Source organism: Balaenoptera ricei, chromosome 8 (assembly GCF_028023285.1).
Source record: "Balaenoptera ricei isolate mBalRic1 chromosome 8, mBalRic1.hap2, whole genome shotgun sequence".
Taxonomy (NCBI): domain Eukaryota; kingdom Metazoa; phylum Chordata; class Mammalia; order Artiodactyla; family Balaenopteridae; genus Balaenoptera; species Balaenoptera ricei.
Window position 1 is genome coordinate 58,651,560 of NC_082646.1, and position 21,990 is coordinate 58,673,549.

A 21,990-nucleotide genomic window follows, 5' to 3' on the forward strand; every position below is an offset into this window, starting at 1 on the left:
TGGTGAGGCCATTTCGAAATGTTCTGGTGCAGAGGGTAGAAGCTCATTTCAGTCAAATTCCTAAGCATAACAGATTCTATGAGATCACCTGCTGAGAGCCGATGGCCACCAAAGAAACCCTGTCTGAGAATGTTTTGAGTCACAGCATGCTTATAAGCTTGACAAAAGAAAGAATTTTCAAAAAAAAAAAAAAAAAAAAAGTAAGGTTGACCCTTGAACAACACGTGTTTGAACTGCATGGGTCCACTTATATGCAGGTTTCTTTCACTAAATGCGTACTACATGATCCATAGTTGGTTGAAACCACAGATGCGGAACCATGGATACAGAAGGCTGGCTGTAAAGTTATACTAGGATCTTCGACTGCTTGGCGGGTTGGCTTCCCTAACTCCTGAGTTGTTCAAGAGTCAACTGTATTTCAGATTATTTATTATATGGCACTTATTATATGCCAGGCACAATTCTAAATGTTCTATGTACATTGACTTTCCCACAACAACCCTTTGAGGTGGCTACTATATCCATTATACAGATGTGGAAACTGAGGCTCAGAGAGAAGCTGAGGGACTTCCTTGGTGGTCCACTGGTAAGGAATCCGCCTTCCAATGCAGGGAACGTGGGTTTGATCCCTGGTGGGGGAACTAAGATCCCACATGCCGTGGGGAAACTAAGCCCGTGTGCCACAACTACTGAGCCTGCGTGCCACAACTAGAGAGAAGCCCATGCACCACAATGAAGAGCCTGCACGCCACAATGAAGATCCCACATGCTGTGAGGAAGACCTGATGCAGCCAAAAAAAAAGAAAAAAAAAGAGAGAGAGAGAGGCTGAGTGGCTTAGCTGGAAGTAGCAGAGCTGCCCTTGAGCCAGGCAGCCTCCCTTTGGAGCCTGTGCCTTACCCACTGGCTCTTCTGCCCGAAGGAGCCCTTGCATCAGTGTCTTAATGTTATTAGAGAACCTAGCTTTTTTCAGCCCAGTGTAGGGCTTTTTGTCCTTTGCCAGAGCAGGAGGGCCGATGTCTCGAATTATCACTCAACTTTGGAAAAGTTGCTTCCTCTAAGAATCAACTAATTAGAACATTTTTCTTGTCTTGACACCTCTGTTCTCAAAGCAATTTCTCTTTTTCTGTCTTTCTTTATCATTCCTGTATTTAATAATTATATATACATGTTACATGTACATATGTGTATATGTCAAGAAACATAAATGTATGCCTGTGTTCCTAATTTGGAATATTTTGACTAATGGGTATGCCAAATAAAATAATAAATAGCTTTTGGAATTAAACAGTAAACACAGGAAGACTTTCCCACCCAGTTCAACAAACACAATAATCCCCATAAATACAACCACTGGGAGTTAAATAAATAAAAGAGAAAAATAAACACAGGGCATGTAACTTAACTAGACGGCTATTTGCTGTTGCCAGATGTTAAGTCTGGACCAACATTAGGTAGTGACACGAAGAGCAATGATCATTGCAAGGAACTACCTGCAAGCACTGGCATTGGTGTGTGTTGGGCAGTAGTGGACGTTGCCACCACTGGACATTTTCCCTTTGTGGATATCAGCCATTGGTGAGGGCTGTCATTGATGGACATTAGGTACTGATAAATATTAGGTATCAGTGGACATTTGCTCCTTGGTCGAATTAGCCCACACAGAACATTGAGCACCAGTGGGTGAGCCCTGTTAGCCTACGATGACCTCTAGTGTCTTGGTGGACATTAGGTACGAGTAGAGGTAGGCCTCTGTCCCCCACATGCCTGGCAGTCTTGTCCAGAGAAACATCCTATGAGCTGGTTTGGAGGCAGTTGCTAGGTGTTAGTATCTCCATTGCCATCTGCCCTCTCTCTCCAAGAGGGCAACCCTTTGGCCCCTTGGCCATGACAATTTGGGGAAATCAGGGGGTGGTATGATAACACCCATGGAGGGAAATTACTGGATTTGAAAGAGTCTAATCGGCTCCCTGAGCTACAGAGGGTTTGGGTTTCATACAAATCCCTACAGATGCTCTTTCGCCATATTGACCAACACAGGGCGTTTGCCTCTTCCTTCTCTGTAATGATACGATTAAAGCACAGCAGGGCTGGCTTCATGGGCAGTGGCCAAAGTCACACAACCGGCTCGTGATGGACCAGGATTTTAACTCTTTTCTGGGAACTCCAAAACGGAATCTTTGCACTAACCTCTGTAATTCTGTAAGATTCCAATGACCTCATTCTCGGTCCCGGGATTCCAGGAAGGCGGAGGGTGGCCGGATGAAGGCGGTCGGCGAGGGGAAAGAGGGGCTGGCTCCGCAAACTGCGCAGATCCACTTTGGCCTCCAGAGGCCCTGGGCTCCGCGACCTCTCGGATCTGGGGTGTCTGGCCATGCGTGAGCACGAGGTGGCGCTGCGGGCTGAGAGCCTCCGGAGGGGCCGCGGGCCGGCTGCCCCGCGGGGCTTCTGCTTTCCCTACAGCACGCAGGGGCTGTGGGTGTGCGCGAGGTGATGCCCCCACCAGGAAGGAGAAGCCCGCACGGTGTGGCGGCGTCTGCCCACCCTCCCGCTGGAGCTTCACCCCCGCCCCGTTTTGCAGATGTGGAAGCTGCAGCTCTGGGCGGAGGTGAACAGCGGGAGTCCTGCCCTCCCTTCCCCTGCTTTCAGCGCCACTTAAGTTTAAGACCCCAATGTTCCATGGCCCTCCCCAAGGACGCCTTCTTCAAGTGGGGCTTTAAAGCCCCACTGGGTGAAAGTCCCAGGGATCTCTCCCTCACCCCTGTATTTGAGGCCTCTCTTGTCCCAAGGCATGTGGGAGGATGGAGTACCAATCTGAGGACTGTGAAGGCTGGGGTCTCACTCTGACCCTCCCCTGTCCCCCATACTTCAGATCCTTCCCATATTGGCGGGGGCCAGCCTCTGGCTCAGGGAGCCCAAGCCCTGGGGGGGCCTAAGCCACATGATGGGCAAGCACCCCAACCATACCCATGGCCTGAATGTCCTGGAATCTGTGCCATTGCTCACCCATGACCCCTCTCAAGTGCCAGCCACCTCTGTCCAGGTCCACTTGTCCTTCTCAACTCCATGGCCACTTGTCCTTCTCAACTCCATGGATGAGCCTCCTCCAGGAAGCCTTCCTAATCCCACCACAGGGCTCTCACAGGTCCCTGTACTGCTCTTATAGTTAGGTGTCCTCCATGTGTCCTTCCCCCTCTCACCCCAGGAACATGAGTCTTAGGGCACAGAGTAGACAACAGGAAAAACTTGGTGGTAGTGATGGTGATGGATATTCCTGCAGTTCTTGGCTAGTTAGAAGGAAGAACTTGCTGACAGCAGAGCCATTCAGATGAGCTGGAAGTGGGTTCCCTGTCACTGGAAGTGTGCAAACAGGAGTTAGGATACCACAGCAGTCAGATGCCAAGAAGGAACACAGTACTGTCGGAGCTCAGGGGAGGGAGGTGGACGGGGACCTCAGGGAAAGCTTCCAAGGAGGTGAGGTGGGAACTGGGTCTGTTAGGCTGGGAAGGAGTAGAGAGGCAGGGATGGGGGCAAGGTCCAGGTCCCAGAGTAACAGTCTGAGCAAAGGCAGAGGCACGCAGGGCCTGACAAGTTCATGGAGTTGGGGCGTCAGGGAGAGGGGAAATAAGGAAGGCAGGCAGTGTTAGCTGCAGTGAAAGGTGCCACCCACCCCCGAGGAACTCCCTCCCTCACGTCACCTCACTCCCCTAATCCTGGGAGGTTATTGGGCTTTTCAGAGAGAACAAGCTTGTCTCAATTCATCCTTGTGGCCCCAGGGCCCAGTCTAGGGAATGTCAGTGGATGCTGGTCAAATGATGGGAAGAGGGCCTCTTTATAGTGTTTATTAAACCAAGGACCAGGTGTTGGGTAGGGCCGGTGGGGGAGGACAGAGCTCTCATTGTCCTGTGGGCATCCCTGTGGGACCAGCCCCCTGACGCCCACATGGCCACGTATGGCTGGCTTTCACCCAATGCCTCCTCCCCCAACCCATCCCCAGGACACAATATTACAAAAGCGAACAAATGCAATGTCTTTCTTCTTTTACAAATGGCCTGTTTCCATCCCCTGCCAGCAGGGACCTGGACGGGGGGTGGCCGAAAGTGACAGTCCATTAAAAAGGCAACAACTTTTATTAACCCCATACTAAGGAGAGAGCCCAGGGCTGGGAAGCTGAGATGGCACCCTGGTGGCAGAGCATAAACATGGGTGGGGTCTCCCTTACCTCCTTCACTGCATTCTCAGTAGGATGAGCTGGGCTGTCGGGCATAGGGCCAGTGGGGTCTGAGGGAGCTCAGGAGCTCAGGGCCTGGAGGGGCTCCAGGACTGCATCTAGAGGCAGTACCTCAGGGGTCAATGGGCGCATTTCCATTCTTGATGCTGGGGGACCCCACCCCAGAGTGGGAAACCGGCAGGGCTGGGACTGGTATCCCTGAGGCTTCTAGAGGCTCCGAGGTGAACTGACTTAGCTTGTGCCACAGCCGGCTACCGGGCCCAGAGGCCTCTCCTCCTGGGGACGACAGGGAAAGGGCACAAATGGCAGGATGTGAGTCTTGGAAGCAAGGGGGAGCCCAGAAAGGGGAGAGGGAGGGAATGATTTAGAGAAGAGAGGAAAGTGCAAAGGGGCCCTGCTGGGAGGCTGGACATTGGGTCCATCCACGCTTCTGCCACTGTAGGACCTCAGAATAGCATTTTTCCTTCCCTAGGCCTGAGTTTCCCCATCTGGCACATGAGGAGGTGGACTAGGTGTTTTTCTCCAGTCCTTTCTATAAAGTTCTATCCAGAGTTCTAGGGGAAGAAAAAAGGATGAAGTAGGCCTCACAAGCCCAGAGCAAAGAGAGGGCTGTGTCGTAAAAGAAACCCATGCCTGAGTGGCTGGACCTTTGCCCCGCAGCACTACCTCCCGCCCGCCCTCCTCCTGTCATGGGTCAGGTTGGTCCAGGCCTCAGGGAAGGCACTTTGGGGACAAGTAGGGAAGGACAGCAGGGAACTGCTGTCTGGTTTGGCATCGAAGACCCTCGGCTTATGGTCTGGGGAGCAACATAGACAAACGGGCAAAACCTTGCTCCTGGGTGTGGGTCCCAGGTCCAAAGCCTCTCTTTCAATGATGCTGCCACACAGGCCTGCAGCGTCCCTGCTGGCATTGGCACGTTAAAATATAAATTACCCAGGACCCGAGGGAGCCCAGGGCGAAGTCTGTTACATGGCCCCAGGCCACACCATTCGTCACAAGGCATCAGAGCCCCGGGCAGCTAACTCGTGGGTGTCTATGCAGTGCAGGGCCACCTTGGGGGTGGAGCCAGGCTGCCTGGGGTAGGTGCCCTCCCGCACCAGGCGCCGGCACTGCACGCCCCGGCCCACGCTGACGCTCTGCAGCGCTGGGAGATGGAGGAGCAGCTTCTCGGGCAGGGGCACCAGGCCGGTGCCTGACAGGTCCAGCTCCTGCAGGGAGCCCAGGCCCGAGAACACCTCGGGTCCTGCCCACTTGAGCTTGGGGTTGCTTGACAAATCCAGGACCTGCAGGCCCTGCAGCTCGCGGAAGCCATAGGGCGCCAGCTGGGGGAGTCGCTGCAGGCTGCCCAGCGACAGGTGTGTAAGGCCTGCCAGCCCCTCGAAGGCCCCTGGGCCGATGGCCGCCAGTGGGTTCCCGTCCAAGCTCAGGTAGCGCAGGGGCAAGTCCCGGAGGTCGGGCACGGTGTGGAGCCGGTTCCAGGCCAGGTTCAGGCTCTGAATGGTGGGCGCCGGCAGGCTGGCCCGCGCGGGGTGGGGCACGAGGCGGTGGAGGAGGTTGTGCGAGAGGTCCACGTGCAGCGCCCTGGCCGGGCTGTGGGTGGCGAAGGCGGACACGGAGACCTCGCGGAGCCGGTTGTGGCTCAGGTTCACGTCGCTCAGGGGTGAGCTGGTGAAGCTCTCGGCGGGCAGGGCGGCCAGGCCGTTGTGGCTGAGGTCAAGCGACTCCAGGTAGCGAAGGCGGGAGAAGGCCGTGGGCGAGAGGCTGGTGAGCAGGTTGTGGCTGAGGTCCAGGCCGGCCAGCGTGGTGTAGCCCGGGCCTGCCAGCACGGACTCGTTCACCGTCTCCAGCCGGTTGGAGGACAGGTCCAGGTGGGCTGTGTCCAGGGGGATGGGCACGGGCACGATGTGAGGGCCCAGGCCGCTGCAATCCACCCGCGTCAGGCTGAAGCTGTCGAAGAGGCCAAAGGTCTCCACCTCACACTGGCATCCAGGGAAGCAGGGCCGGGTGGTCTGGGCCTCACCGGCGGCCAGCAACAGCAGCAGGGGCCACAGCATGGTGTGGGCTAGAAAGAGAGCTAAAGGTGAGGGCTGGCGGCAGGCACCCCATACCAGATGGTTCTAACCCACCTCGTGAGACACCAGCCGATGTGTGTAGGCACAGCTGCAAATTGCCACCAGCCCCTCAGTGCCCCCAGATGCTTTCCCTGAATACCCCTCCTTATATAGTTCCTAGTCCCTATTCCTCTCTGGCCTTAGTCTCCCCATCTGTATGGTAAAGGGGGTTAGGCCAGATGGCTGGGTTTTAAACTGGAAGCAGGAGAACCCTTCCTTAAACAAGATTAGCAGGTGAAAGTGGGCCTGTTCTGGTTGAAGTGAAGGTGAGGGCCTGGAGCCTTCCTTGGATGTTAAGGAACGCAGTTGGAAATGCACTGGACAGGATGGGTCTTTGGCTGACCTCTCCAGCTCTGAGGGTCTAGGGTTCATGGGCTCATCTTGACCCAGGCCCTACTGCGGAGGGGTCACAGCTTAGGGGCTAGGGTACTCCATTTACCTCTGCTGAGCATATGCTACATGCTGGGTGCTATGTGCTGGGTGCTGTGCTAGCTGCCTCCCTGCACGGTCCCACTTAACCCTCACAACCACAAAAACTGCAAGGCAGCAATGCTTGTGGGAACTGAAACTTAGAGAGGTTCAGAAAGTCATGCATGGCCAGAAGTAAGTGGGAGTGGAACCCAATGTCATACAGAGGAAGCATGGCTCACTGTCGTGGTTTGGCAGTGGCTGAGCCATGCCTGAGACCCGCCCTCCAGCTTCCCAGACAGAGGCCTCTTCCTGCAAGGGGGGTCTGCAGTGACTGTCCCCACCTCACTCCTTTTGTGGGTAACAGTGGCTGGGTCCACAGTCCTAAGCCCTCTCACCTGGCCTGGCCTCCAGAGGCAGGATCCTTCATTCCAGTTGGGGACCCTGTGCCAAGCCCCTTCCCCCTTGCCCTGCCCTGCCCTGCCCCCCAGCTGTTAGAGCTGTTACACCTCTTTGGCCCTTCCTTTAACCTAGGGCAGGCAGCTGGGCTGGTTCCCCCATTATACAAATAAAGAAATAGAGGCTTAGAGAGGAAAAGGGTTTTACCCCAAACCAGTAAAAAGCAGGGCAGGATTAGAACCCAGGCCCGCTCAGTCCCAATTCCTCTATTTTCATCTGCTGCCTCCAGCAGGACTGGCAGGAGAGATGGGGTCCAAGAGGGGCTCTTCCCACCGACACAGGCTACGATGCAAGCCACTGCCTCTCCCCTGGCTTCAGTTTCTCTCCCTGGACAATTGTACCAGCAGCTGCCATTGATGCCGGGCACTACATGTACACTGTCACCTTCAGTCCTCATACCCATGCACGTCTGTAGCTCCTCGGACAGTGGCACTCGCAGGAGGATGAGAGAGAGGGCTGAGCAGTGAAAGCCTCTAACTGGACAGTCTGTGGCTACACTCTTGCCTCTGCAAGCAGCCACTCAGCCCGGGAGACAGAAGGCGCTAAGCTTCACTCTAGCAGGTTCTTCAGCTCTGCACCCTTGCCCCCTGCCCCATCTTCCACCTATTCCTCCCCCTGGTCTTCAGGGAGGGGTGGACCAGGGACCTGCCCACCTTGTGGACTGGGGGTGGGTGTGGAGGGCACAGCAGGATAGCATTACTAGCCCTACATGAAACTTTAAAGGGGCAGCCACTTGATCTGCACTTGGGCTCGGAGCACAGGCAGGGAGAAGGGGGGCTATTCTCCCCTGCCCCCCTATGTGGGCCCCTCCTCTCCCGCCCCTTTCTGCTGTAGAGTCCAATTTGAGGATTAAACCCGGCCCAGGTGCATCCTGGGCTTGGTCCCAATTGAGGCAGGACAGAGCGTTCCAGTGTCTGGAACTGAAAGGAACATATTAAGTTACCTCACACCCCCTTTGTTCCCCTGGTGAGCTTCTCACCGCAGGGGTTCATTACCACCTAGGGCCTCCTCTTCCCTGCTAAGCTGATCGGCTCATACCCACCCTTCCTGGGGTTTAAACAAACACCAGAGACGCACAAAAAGGCCCTAAGATTACCCTTTGGTTCCCAAAGGTGATTATACAATGTGCCTCTTAAGTGCCAAACGGCCCCTCATGAGCTCCTGCTTATGTAACACAGCCCAACGCTTCCCCTCCCCTTCTAGAGAGGGGGCCTCTCAGGCCTCGGCTTCGTCCTCTGTACCACAAGGCAGTATTTCCTGCCCTCCTCACATACGTTGACGCAACTCTCACTGTAGTGCAATGCAAACTGTGAAGAGCTGTGCACACATGCTGAGTGGTCACCACTGAGCCACTGAGGCAATGGTGGTGACAGCTGATACAGAGGGAGCAGGAGTGTAGATTGAGACCCGCCTGGGTAACTGCGCTTGTGATGCTCCCAGGGTACCGTGGACAAGGTCCCTGCTCAGCCCTGCACAGTGGACACCTCTCCCTGGGCCCCTGTTCTGTGCTAGGCCTGGACGTTAAGTGGAAAGTGCTGACAATGACAGAGCCTGCCCTCACTAAGTGCTGGACACACGTTCCCTTATGCCATCCCGTCACTCCAGGAGGTAAGCAGTCTTATGTCCATGTTACAGTGGAGGAAACCGAGGGTGGCAAGAGGAAGGTGGCAGAGCCAGGAGGTGAACTCAGGCCTTTGTAACCTCATAACTGGCTTGGTTCAAGTGGAACGTGTACTTCTGTGTGTTGCTGGGGAAAGAAGAGCTAAGCATCCAGAGTCCTAGGGCCACGCTCCAGCTGCCATCGGCTGCTGGGACAGGTAGGTACCAAGCTTTCTAATACTCAGTGGCTCTGGGGCTTTCCTGAGGTCACAGCGGAGCTCAGGGGCCTCTCAGGGCCGTCCAACGCTGTTGGGAGAAGAGAAGGAAGAAATCTCTGAGATGCCTCACAACTTTGGACCCAGAAGGGGGCAGAGGCAGAGGTGTGGGCTAGTGGTCTTTGAGGGTCAGTGCCCCTGTTCTGCTTAGAGGCAATGTCCCCTTTGGGGTAACATGAGGAGGGGTGCCTTCCTGTGAGTGTCTCACGAGACGCTGGGGCCTGACACTGCTGCTTGGAGCAAAAGATCCAGGAGCCAAGGGGAGGGCAGAACTTTCCCAGGAGGAAACTGAGGGAAGATAAGGAAAACCCCTGCCGGGGGCACAGCCCCTGATAATTTCCAAAAGACCTTTGCTCATTTGAGCTGTGAGGGCTGCAAAGCAGTGCATGCAATCCCTCACTTTAGTGATGAGGAAGCTGCGGCCCAGAGGGCATGCAGTGACTTGTCCCTGGGTCCTCTGTGAGGTGATGGCCGCCGGTGCTCAGGCTCTGACTCCTGACTCCAGGACCAGGCTTTCCAGCCCACTCAAGATGCCTGTGGAATCTCCTAGGGATCTTATGGAGTCAATAAAAATAATGCTCAGAAGAGTCTGCAACCTCATGGAGGAGGGGGCTGATGCCATAATGCTAGAGATCATAAGGATAAATTGCATGCTAAGAAAAGTATAACTATGCATTAAAAAAAAAAAACACTGTAAATCGTAATTTTAGAAAGTCTAGAAGGAAATGTCAACCCAGTAGTGGTCTTTCTTTAGATGGTAGAACTTTTGAGTGGTTTAACCATGTCTTAATCTCCTTTTCTCATCTTATTTCCTCTCTTACAGTAAAAAGTATCTATAAAACACACTGAGTAATGAAGCTTCCTAATAGGACTGCCTCATGGCCATCTCTGCTTTCTCTGATCTTGGCTAGCCACAATCTGAGCCTCAGTCTCCTCATCTGTAAAATAGAGATGTTAAGGGCCATCTCACAGGCCTGTCACGAGGATGAAACATAACGGTGGGAGTAAGGCACCCAAGCAGGGTTCCCAGCACAGGCGAAGGGTGCAGTGGAGACCCCCTGCCTCCCTCCACAGATGGGAGCGGGTGGGGTGGGGATAAGTGGGTGGGCCTGACCCCATCTCTCTTGCTCCTTCCTCCAGCAAATATGTATCAAACATGACAAAGCTCTTACCACTGCCCTGCTGGAAAGCAGTTTTTCCCTAGGAAGCCACACTATGACTATGCTGTTTCTCAACAGGGCTGCTGGGTCTGGGAAGGGATGAGTCATGTGAGTTCCTCTTCACAAAAACCACTAGCCTCAGCTCCACGGAGACGAAAGGCCTTCTTAGAGAGTGAGAAGGCCTTGGACACCAACTTGCAGTGTGAACAGGGCAAGTCACTTTACCTGGACCAGTTCCTTCAGCTGTGAACCTGGGATGCTAATGATGGTCCTATCAGGCTCAGAGAGGATGGCTGTGAAGATTAGACTGAGAAGACCAATGCCCCAGTAGAGAACTGAGGCCCCAAGGGGTAGAAGCCACATAATGGAAACACTGTACCTTTTCATTCTACCTATAATACCACCTATAATACCATAGCCACTGCAGACAGAATTAATCAACCACAGCACTAAACCGCTAAGTGCAAGGCAGTGTGCTAGGCCATGTGAGGTGTATGTTGGGGTCAGGGTGGGAGGTCCCAGGGCCCCTGTCCTCATGGGGCTTACAAATCTGCAACGGGGACAGGAGAACAACTCATAACAAGATCACTAGCACCTGCCTTAGACCCAGGAGATCAGGACTCTAGTTCCGGATCTGCTACTAACTGTGTGACCTTCACAGTTTTCTTTCTTTCCTGGAGCCTCAGTTTTCTTTTCTGTGTAGTACTGACTCTGCCTCCCTCCCTCCCTCTGGGACCCTGTGATCTACCCTCGGGAGAAAGGGAAAGGCAAACAGGTATTCACCATGGAAGGCCAGGGAGGATCTCTGGCCCAGGACACATCACTTACTTTCCAAACCCTGACCTGCAGATGAAAGGCATCTACTGATCAGCCAGGTTATAGAACACAAGAGCAGCAGGACGAAGGCTTAGTAACTGTACCCACCCTTGGTTAGGGGGATATAGCATAAGGTCCTCTGGGCAAGGGCCATGAGTTATTCCTTGCTGGGCCCACTGTGACTCTAAGGAAAGTTTACAGATGGCCCGTGAGGTCAAAAGAGTCAGCGGTGTGGCCCTAACAGGCCCCAGGCAGGTCTCCCCACGGCCACACTCCAGACCCTGCTGGGAGAACCTCTAAAACAGCTTTGGCTACATCATCCCCCTTCTCAAAAACCACCTGACTTCTACTTTACCTACAGAAATCAAGTTCTCTCCGGCAGAGAGGTATCTGCAAGTTGTCCCCACCTTCCTCCCTCCTTCGGCTGAACTCCCCTCTTGATTTGAACCTATGGTGGTGGCCTTTGGACAACTCTCAGCCTCTGCTCGTACTTTTCCAAACTCAGAGAATTCCAGGGCTGGAGAGCTGGAAGGCCCCTCGGAGATCACGAGTAACTGAGGCCCAGAGATGGGCAGTGATTGCAAGTAAACGGCAGAGCAGGACCCAGGACCTGGGTTCTGATGCCTCACACTATTGCCAGGACTGCCGCATCCCCAGGCCTGCCCCGGCCCTGCCAGTGGAACAAAGCCCGTTCTGTCCACTCAGGCTCCTGGGCCACGCCCCCCTCCTTTCCTCGCTCCCCGGGCCTCTCACACCACACTATCAACACACCTCCTTCAGACACACACTAGGTAAATTCTCTGCCGTTATTTACCCGCCCGTTTCCTGACTTGAAGTGTGAGCAGCTTGGGGCAGTGACCCTGCCTTCTTCACCTGTTCATCCCTTCCCCCACCTGGGGCCATGGCCAGGCCGGGCAGGCCCGGCAAACACGCTGGATGAATGAAGAGCCCAGAATTTAGAGTCAACCACGGGACTCAGACCCGGATGTGAATTCAGCTCTGTACCTACTAGCCTTGGGCGCGTCTCAACCTTGCTGAGGCTCAGTGTCCTCAACAGGGGCGACAACACAGGGTTGGTGAAAGCATTATGGGACAGCGTGTGAAATAGTCAGCTCAACTGCCACGCCTTGAGTGCTGAACGCATAGTAGACAATGATGGTGATGGTTTATTAAGCTTCCTGAAGGCAATGACCGTGTTATTCCTTGTTCTGTTCCTCCCTACCCAGCTACCCAAAGAGGTGCCAGCACCCGGCGGGTCTGTGACTACCTGTGCTAACATCCTCTGGTCGCCGTGCTGGTGCCTGCTGACAAGGCCCCAACCTCCCTCCTCCTCTGAGGAGGGCTCCCTGGGGTTAGGGATTCCAGCTCGGGTCCTCCTGGCTCCAGCTGCCTGCCCGTGGTGCTGTATCCCAGCATCTCTGGCCCCTAGATTTGCCAGCTCCTCACCACAACTTCAAGGGGGAGTCCCTGGCCAAGGGGCGAGGTGGGCAGGGGGCCGAGCTCCCACCTGAGACGGGCTCTGTCTCCACCGGCTGCTCCATGCTGAGATGCCTCCAACCCTACTTATGTTCATCGTGAGCTCCCTCAAGCTGACGCCAACGAAATCCCCAGGTGGAAATTCCATTAACGTCCCGGCCCCCAGTGGCTTAGTCAGTTCTGGAAACGCAAGGCAAAAAGAACGTCAGGGCCAAACTCCCGGAGCCTTGCGGGCCGGCTCCCCCAACAGAAGCACTAATGCCGCACATCTGTACAAACACGTCAGCTCGCCACGCACTTCTACAGCAGCATCTCGTTTCTGCTTCACCACAGCCCTTGACCATGAGGATTACTGTCCCTGTTTTGCAGACAAGGAGACTGACATTCAGCTGAGGAGGAGAGGAACCAGGTCTCAGACCTACATGTCTGAGCTCCAGATCCAATGCTCCTTATATGGCTGTGCCCCAACTTACAAATGGGCATGTGTGGATCGTGCTGGACTATAATTACACTTACCTGTCTGTCCTCCTGTGGGCAGGAATGGGGTTAGGTTCACTTTTATGTCCTTGGGCCTGAGTGCCGGGTCTGGCACAGAGCAGGTACTATATGAAGATATACCAGGCATTTAGAATACTACCACCTCGCCAAAGGATACCTCTCAACCTTCCCAATGCCTCCGCAACTCTTATCTGTTCAGTCACCCTGCAAGATCGCAGGTTACATGGCATTGTATCTATTTTACAGCTGCGTAGAGACCCAGAGAGGTTCGGTGATCTGCCCAGAGTCACACAGCCAGTGGGGTCGGAGGCTGGACTCAGAATCCAGCTGTTCTGACAGCCAGTGCCTAGCCTCCTCCATGACATCATCCCTGGAGGATAATCTACAGGGAAATAGACAAGGCTCCCAATACTATTTTCTCCATTCTGAAGCTTCGCAAGTTCCCTTTGGTCTGAGGCGTGTGTGGACACACGGGCAGGCAGTGTCGGGCAGAGGAAACGGGTTTTACGGTCAGGCGCACCAGGTTCCAGCCCCACCATACCTCACCTGCCAGGAGGCTCTCTCCCCTCTGAGTCTGAGTCTTCATCTGTAACATGGTGAGAAACCTAGTACTGCTCCCAGCAGGCCACTGGGATGATTACACAAGGTAAAGTGAAGACTCAGCCCTGGGCCTGGCACACACTGGTGCTCACTGCATGTGGGTTCCTGCCCCCAGTGGGTGATTTCCGGGGCCAGGAAAGAAAAAGGAGCCGTGACACCAGCAGATCTGAAAGCAAGACAGGGGCAGAGGACAGAGAAGACTCCAAAATGGATTCTTCCTTGGATTCTCTCCCAGTGCACCATCCAGGATCCCGCTTGGGCTACAAGCACTGACCAGGCTCTACCAGGGAGTTGGTAAGGGAGTTTGGAAAGGTGGCAGAGGCCAAAGCAGGCTGAAGCAGTTGTGTCACCTGTGACAGAATGAGGACAGAATGAGACTCAGCAGCTACCCCTGGGTGGGTGGCTGGCTCACTGTCTTCCCCTCCCTCACCCCCCGACCTTGCGCAGGTCAGGTTCAGGAGACCTCCTGGCCTGGATTGCTCCAACAGCCTTGTTCCTGGCCCTCTGCTTCCAACTGCCGGCCTTGCTGGGCACCAGAGTACAATCCCGACAGAAGACCAGGACCCCATCACTGCTCCTGGTTTAAAACCTATCCTGCAAAGACAGCTTGCCAGTCTAGAGGCCTGTCTTACTCATCGGGCCCCACATCTCTGCACAGGCTGTTCCCTCGGATGAAGATGACAGAGACACCCTTCTTTTCTTTGTTTTCCATGCAAACTCTCACTCATTCGATTCAAAAGTCACCTCCATGTATAAGTATCATGTCATCTTCAAACAGTGACGGTTTTACTTCTTTTCCGATTTGGATTCCTTTTATTTCTTTTTCTTCTCTGATTGCTGTGGCTAAAACATCCAAAACTATGTTGAATAATAGTGGTGAGAGTGGGCAACCACAAAGCTGATTCACTTTGTTATACAGCAGAAACTAACACAACACTGTAAAGCAACTATACTCCAATAAAGATGTTAAAAAAAAAAAAAAGTCACCTCCTCTGTGAGGTCTTCCCAGTCTAACCTGCCCATCATCCAGTAAAAGGTCACCCTCTCCCTGGGCTCCAGTGGCCCCTGGGTGGCCCCGTCAAGATACAACACACTTTGTGCTGTGTGGCCGTCTCCAAATCTGACCGTCCATCTCCTCTCCTGTGTGGGGCCTGGCAATGTGAACGGGATAAACCAGATGAGTGAAACGTCCTAGGCAAAAAGCTTCCCTATGCTTAGGAGAGGTTACCAGTGGTCCAAGCTTGCAGGATACTTAGGGCTTTCCCGGGGGCTGATATCAAATTTAGAACCATAGTAGATGCTGGCTCTGCCTTCTATTGTCAGTGCAATCCAACAAATGTCTGCATGATGTAATACAGACTACAAACCTCTTCTCATTTTATTAGCACATGTAATTCATTATCCTATTTAACATTCACAACAGATCAGTGAGACCAGAATTACTAACCTCATTTGAAGGATGAGGAGACTGAGAATCAGAGAGGTAGAGTTACTTGCCTAAGGCCACAGAGCTAGGAAGCAATGAAGTAAGTGAAAATCTCCTTCTGACTCTAAGAGGCTGGAGCACTTAGCCTCCAGATTGGTCTCCCAGGCTCCAGCACCACCCACAAGCCAGAGGAAGGTTTCCTAGAATTACCAACCCCACCCTGTCATGCCAGCTTAAAGAACCCTCCAGCGGCTCTCCACTGCCTAAATCCCAGCTCCTAAGTCTGGCATTCAAGGCCCTCATATTTGGCCCCTGCCTTCCTTCCCAGCCTCAAGTTGAATTCCAACCCTCCCTCTCCAACCTTGCATCTGACAGTCCACAATGCTGACCACCCCTGCCCTGTTTCAGAACACACAGAGCCGGGCAGGGCAGTTCCCTCTGTGGGAGATACTTTCTGCCTCCCTCCCGGGTGTATTCACCTGGCTTCCCCAGCCTGCTGCTTTCCAGCCTTCCCCTCCTGGGCTGCAGGGGCTCCAGCCCACCTTACTTCATCCCTACCTAACTTCAAAGCCACCTCCCCTCTCCCTCTTCAAAAGAGCAAATTAGTGCCTGGGAACTGGTCAAGTCAGAATGGAGGTGTTAAATATCAAAGTGTTTCCAGGTTCTAGGATCTCAACCAGTCAGCCAGAACAGGAAGGGAGGAGAGAGGCTGTCAGCACCTCCCTTTCCAGAAGGGAAACTGAGGCCCAAAGAGGGAAAGGAAAGTGCCCACAGTGAGGCGAGTGGCTTGTGCCCATCCTTCACGTCTGCAGCATCAAGCAAAATTCTAGGTTAAAGACTGGGGCAGGTGCGGGGTAGGGGCAGGGGAGGGAAGGTGTTAGGGTTATCTTTGCCGCCCAGGATCAAAAGGAGGCTCCCGGCAGCCTGAGCCCTCCTTCTCAGGTCAGACCTGAACTCTGCAAGTCTGGACTTATCCGAAGGGTAGAGCAGGCAGGGAGGATCAGAAGCTCCTGAGTCACCTCCTCACCCAGGCCAAGTGTGGGCGGGCACTGCACCTCAGGCCGTCTCTGCCTGCGTTGGTTATCGCCGCTGCACGCTCTGCCCCGCGAGGGAGTTCTCAGCCCCTTCCATTACAAGGTGACTGCGGCTCAGAGAGGCTGAGCAACTTGCCCAGTGCCATACTGTGGGCCAGTGGACATCCCATTCGAAACTATAGTGTGTGCAAGGTTCCTCCTCCCAGCAGCCCAGTTGGAGGTCCCGGGAGCCGGCGCCGCGGGCAGCCGTCGTCGCCTTCTCACCTACGGGATTGGAGGGCTCGACACCCCCCCGCCCCCGCCCCCCGCCCGGGGCAGGATACAAACGGAGAGCGGATCTCAAAGCGGAGCCGGGGGCAGTGGCTGGCCTCTCCGCCAAGCAGACACATCTCTCTCGGTCACATACACTCTCTCCGAGGAGCGTGGGGCGGGCAACACCAGCTGCCCGCTCCTCTCCTCTCTTCAGCCCCCGATCGGGGGCCAGTACCGGCTGCTTACCTCTCTCCTCCCAGCCGGTTCGGCTGGCGTGTGCGGCACGCTCTGCCCAGCCTCGGCTCGGGTCAGTCCTCAGGCGCTGCCGATTGCCCCACCCACCAGTCCTATCCCATCCCCTCGCGGCTCTAAGGACCCCTGGAGGTGAATGAGGGGAGGGCTGCCAGCGCCCCCCGCCCGGGCTGCAGGGGGAGGAGGACGGGCGCTGTTGCCGAGGAACCGGGAGAAAAGTTTGAAGCCAAGTCTGGGCCCGGGTGGACAGCAAGGGAGCGAGGAGTTGGGGCGGTGTCTGGCTCTCGGCGCGCACATACTCCACGGACACCCAACCCAGACACGTCGACAGGCACAGACCACGTACGCGGACACAACGATGCGCCCACCAGCACTCACAACCAAACGCGGGCCCACGAAACGTGGACACAGGCGCAAAACAGTCTCCTCAAATCACGGACATACAAAGGCACAGGCAGATGCATGTCCCCGGACCAAATTCACAAAGACCCACAAACGCGAGATGCACGTGTCCGCACAAAGACCCCAGAGGCGCCGGCCCACGCCCACGGCCCCCGGTCACAGCCTTTGTCTCCTGGAAGCCCCCTTCTAGGTCCGGGTTCCCCACTCTGGCCGAGTCCCGGGCGTCAGGCCGCCGCTGCCGACGCCCTGGGTCCAGGAAAAGTTGAGGGGCCCCGGCCCCGCCCCTGGGTCCAGCACCGTCCGCTCGCGGGATGGAACTGCGAGGTGGGGGTTGGGGGGCTCCTGTCCTTCGCCCGCTGCGCGGACTCCCCTCTCCGCCCGGGGACCCGCACCCACCTGGAAGCCTGCGCCGCAGCCGCCTCGGCACGCTCACCCAGGCGGCCCGATCGCGGGCCCTCTGGCCGGCGCTTTTCTCAGCGCGGCGCGGCCCGCCCCCCGGCCCCCCGGCCCCCCGGCCCCCGCCCGCCGCTGGGCGCTCCCCCGCCCGCCCCGCGCCCAGTGGTGGCTCTGGCCAGCCGCCGGGCGATTTAGGGAGTGTCGCCAAAGTGCCGGCCTTTCCCGGCGCGTTCCCCGCTCCGCCCCCTGCCCGCCGGCAGAGCCCTTGCCCAGCCCGGGTTCCACCATAGGGAGCGTCTCAAAAGTGCGCACGCAGCTCCCGCCCACTCCAGTCGGCCTTGCTCCCAGCTTCTTGCATCCCGGGTCCCTGCCCCCTTCCGCGGAGCGCCTGAGCCATCTCAGCAGATGGCCGCAGGGTCGGGAACATCTGGAGGTCGCTGGAGTGTGTGTGTGTGTATGTGTGTGTGTTGTGTGTGTGTGTGTTTGTGTTGAGAGAGAGAGAGAGAGAGAGAGGCGCAGAGAGAGAAAGAGATTGGGTGGTGAGGGTTCCCTCTTCTCGAGTTCATCCCCCCGTTTTTTAAAACGGGTGACAGAGGTCCAGAGACGTTAGTGAGAGGGAGTCCAGGAATCTGAAGCAGGGAAAGACTGGCTGAAAGACGAACCGACAGAGAGGAGAGAGCCAGGCTTGGGCAGAAAAGGTGGCAAGAGAGGAGACAGAAAGCAACAGACTTTATTGTGTGTGTGCGTGGAGGGAACCATCGACTTCTGGTTGGATTTCTAAGAAGGGAAACTGGGAGTGTGACTAGGCAGCAGTTTTTAAGTCGATTCCTCCCCCTGCAGCCCATCCTCTCTCACCCCTCTTTATGGCAAAAAGTGCAGGAAAGCATCCAAAAAACCTTTTTTACGTGGGGGTTGGGGGGAGAAATTGCCTGGTGAATGCATTCCCTAGAAGGGGCTTGGGGGGTGGTGAGTTTGAGTCTCCCTGTCCACACACCGAGAGACAGTGTCAGGGTGAGGGAGGGGACAGTTCTCAGGCACCCCAGAGGTATGTGGCCTGGGGGTTGAGGGAGGTTTTGGCCTTGAACCCTGGACCTCCCAAGAGCTTTCGTGCTGTGCAGAGATTGGGCAGTGTTCCCCTTGCAGTGGCCCAGACTTGCACACCCAGTCTTTTTGCTCCTTCTTTCCTTATTACTTTTTTTTAAATTAAAAAAAGTTGCTTGGCCTTGTGCGTAGGTGTCTGCTTGTCTGCGTGAGGAAGGAGAGGCAAGTAGGGAGGAGGGGAGGGAGGATTAGAGGCCACCACCCTAGGCCTCAGGGCAGCAAAAACAAATCTGCCTCCCAGAGAACAAAGTGCTCTTGCAGGTCCTCGCTGGCACTAGTCTGTGTGGTTGTGTGATCGTGGTGACTCTGCTCACCTGGGCCGAAACCTGGGAGCCCTGCCAGTTAGGGAGGTGCAGGAAGAAGGCTGGGAGCCCCGTCTTATCAGTTTAGGACAGGGAAAGCTCCCCTCTCTCCTTTCTGCCTACCATTGTCCTCCCCTAATTAGAATCCCAGCTTCTCGAACTGGGAGGCCACCAGCTCAGATGTCTCATCAAACCATCTTTGAAATTGCACCATAGGCCCCTTTGCACCCTGTCACCTCCTCACAGTCATGCTTAATAAAGGGGCTGTTGAGATTCAACTCTGCATCCCCTAGTGGTTCTCTGTGCATCCTGGGGCCCTCAGGAGGGGTTAGAGCCCTTCCTGCTCTTACCTACCAGCCCAGAGGGGGAGAAAGATCCGAAAATCAGTGCTTGGTGAGGGCCCCAAGCTTGGACAAGGTTCAGGTTCCAGTCCTGCCACTTACCAGCTCTGGGTAATCTTAGGGAGGTTACTTAACCTCTCTGAGTTTCTGCAACTGCAAAAGAGCTGTTGTGAGGGAGGAGTAAACAGCAACTTAGTAAAGCATTAGTCTGGCTCACAGGAAGCACCATTGTGGGTTGTTATTGCCATTATTATTATACCAAGCTCTCTCCGGTCAGGGATGGGGTAGAGTCTGGAAAGCTGAGCAGGCTTGGGAGGGGAGGAGACAGAGGAATGGTCACCTGACCCTCTGCTGGGCTAGTCCACCTGCCAGCTATCTCCTGCCCTACCGCGGCGGAGGGGGCTGTCTTTCAAAGGAACCCCTGCCCCCCTCCTTTGCCCTGGCCTGGAGAATGTGGTCCTCACCTCCCTCGTTGTGGAGTTGTGGAGTGACGCTCAGGCTCAGCATCTGAGCAATGGAGATAAATACTCAACTCCCAGGGAACTCAGGGATGCTTACTCCCACTGCCTTTTGTCTGTAGGCGCTAGCCAGCAGGGCTGGAGGCCCCAGGCCCCTCCAAAGGGCCTGTCGTGTAACAGAAGCGTGACAAACAACCCTTCAACACCTTGGCTGGTGGCTGGCAATAGTTTCAGAGTACTTCCACATTCATCATTTCCCTTGATCTTCCCTAAGTGGGAGGTGGCCTCCAGGGACTTTGGATTGGGAATCTCCATCAGCCCTCTTCCCCTCCCCCACAAGGGTCCCTTGGCCTCCAGTCTCCCTCTCCTGTCTGCTGTCCAAACTGCAGCAAAAATGACCTTTCTAAACTGCAAAGCTGCAAAATGTATCATGACACCTGCTTAAAACCTTTCAATGGCAAAAGCCAAATCCTTAGCTTGGCATTCAAGGCCCATGTGATATGCTCCCCTCACCCCTACCTCTTCTGCCTCATTTCTGGACACTCCCCTCTTATACATCCCAAGCTCTAGTCCTCTAGTCACATGAAACCAGAAGGAGGGAGGTGAGGGAGGGAAGGGCCTCTGCATTCTTGAAATCTCTGTCCAAATTCCCCTCCCCCAGGAAGCCCAATGCCTGGTGAAGTTGATCCCTCCTTCTATTATGTTGCCACACCTTTTGTACATGTGCACTATCACTTTCCATTCTCTTCACCCTTCTTGTGGTCATCTTGGCTGTTATCTCATGCCAGGGACTGTGTTGGATACCTTTAAGGTCATCACATCATTTAATCCCTATAACAACCACCCTAGATTGATAGTGGTGAGGCCCAGAGAGGGCAAGAGATATATCTGGGGTTACACAGCATGTCCTCTGCAGAGCTGCCACAATAGTTTGGACTCTAGTGCTCTTTCTGCTACCTTACAATCAACACAAGAAGCAGAATGTGGTGTAGTAGAGAGGCCTTGGAGCCTAAGAGTCCCAGGTGCAAATCATTGCTCTCGTCCCTGGCTACCTATGGACTTTGGGCTAGTCAGTCCCTCCCCCTGAGCCTCAGTTTCCTTACCTGTAAAATGAGAATAAATAAGAAACGCTACCTCACAGGAATATAGAGAGGATCAAATGAATTAATACACATATAAATATGTTGTAAGTTATAGGGTGTTGTGTACTTTTACTTGATCAGCCATACTTCAATTGGGGGTGTTGGTTGAGGATCTCTTTTCTCTCAGAACTCTCCAGATTGGAGGTCAAAGTCACCATTAGTCCCTTTGGCTACCTTGCTCTTTTCCCACATTTTGAGAAAGCTAAAAGGTCCTTCTTTTCTCTCTCTTATCATAGCTGTCAAGCCTTGACCAGAAAACCCTCCAAATCCAAGTATTTCCATGAAGCTGCAGGATCTCTAACTATTCTTCTTGCTGCATTTTCTTCTTTCCAGTTGTCAGAAGCTGGCAGATTGAAAGTTAATAGAGCATCAGGACCATGTGAGGAAATAATGGAAAAAAAGACCGGAAGAAAAATAATGCCAGATCAACCTCCTTCTGATTCTATAGATCTGGGTTGGCCTGTGATATGTTGTATTTTTTAAAAGCACCTATGGTGGTTCCGATGTCAGTACAGGGATTGGTGGACATGGCAGAACGCCTTAGGGTTTGCAAAGTCTTTCCACACGTATTCCCATTTTTAAATCTCTAAGCAAACTTTTTAGGTAGTTTCTTATGACCTCCATTTTACAAATGTGGAAACCGAGACTCAGAAGTGACTCATCCAGGGTCACACAGATAGAATGTAAAACTTGCTCTTTGAGACAACTCCAGCCATTCCTCTGCAGGGCCAGATTCCGTGCATAGGCCTTGCTGGTGTCTCAGCAGTCACTGTACAATGAACATTCCTCCCCTCCTGCCAAATCAAATGCTTCCCTAAATATTTCTCTCCCACTCTCCCACCTCCATGCTTTTTCCCCTGCCTGGAATGACTTTCTCAGCCCAATATACCAGCTGCAGTCCTTGCTGTCTTCCAAGTCCTGATGCCTCCTCCACAAAGACTTTTCCAGTTCCCACAGTTCCCCAAGCCTGGAAGCACTTGGTTTGTGCTTCGGTGCAGCCCCCTCTCCAGCCCTGCCTCCTGCTGAGACTCGATGCCCCAACATCTTCAGCTATTGGGGTTCCCTGCATTCTGGCAGTTCCTAGCTGCCTCCACATTTTTGCTCTTGCTGTGCACCCCCAAGTGCCCCTTGCCCTACCCCATCTCTTACTTGTCATTCAAAATTCAGTTCAGGTTATCGCTTCCTCCAGGAAGCCTCCCCTGATCTTCCCAATCCTTAACTCTACCATTGGAGGCCCTTCCTCTGTGCTTCCA

The 21,990-nt window shown here is 54.5% G+C and overlaps 1 protein-coding gene across 2 annotated transcripts; it reads right to left on the reverse strand.

Moving 5' to 3' along the window:
• Window positions 1-3,824: 3,824 nt before the first annotated feature.
• Window positions 3,825-17,479, reverse strand: TSKU (tsukushi, small leucine rich proteoglycan). 2 transcript variants are annotated; one of them, XM_059929453.1, is made up of 2 exons: window positions 17,394-17,479; window positions 3,825-6,291 (listed from the first exon to the last, which is right to left on the reverse strand). In XM_059929453.1, exon 2 carries the CDS (start codon window positions 6,281-6,283, stop codon window positions 5,222-5,224), a length of 1,062 nt encoding a protein of 353 aa, XP_059785436.1. In that variant the 5' UTR covers window positions 6,284-6,291; window positions 17,394-17,479; the 3' UTR covers window positions 3,825-5,221. The 2 variants fall into 2 exon arrangements, with proteins under 2 accessions (XP_059785436.1, XP_059785435.1); XM_059929452.1 differs by lacking the exon at window positions 17,394-17,479 and adding an exon at window positions 12,565-12,704.
• Window positions 17,480-21,990: the final 4,511 nt, after the last annotated feature.

Bases quoted from the DNA above. Each gene is read 5' to 3' on its own strand.
- TSKU (XM_059929452.1), bottom strand. From the start codon at position 12,598: ATGGAGCAGCCGGTGGAGACAGAGCCCGTCTCAG. The intron at 6,292-12,564 runs GTGGGAGCTCGG...CTCTCTTTCTAG, and splicing joins GGAGACAGAGCCCGTCTCAG to CCCACACCATGCTGTGGCCC.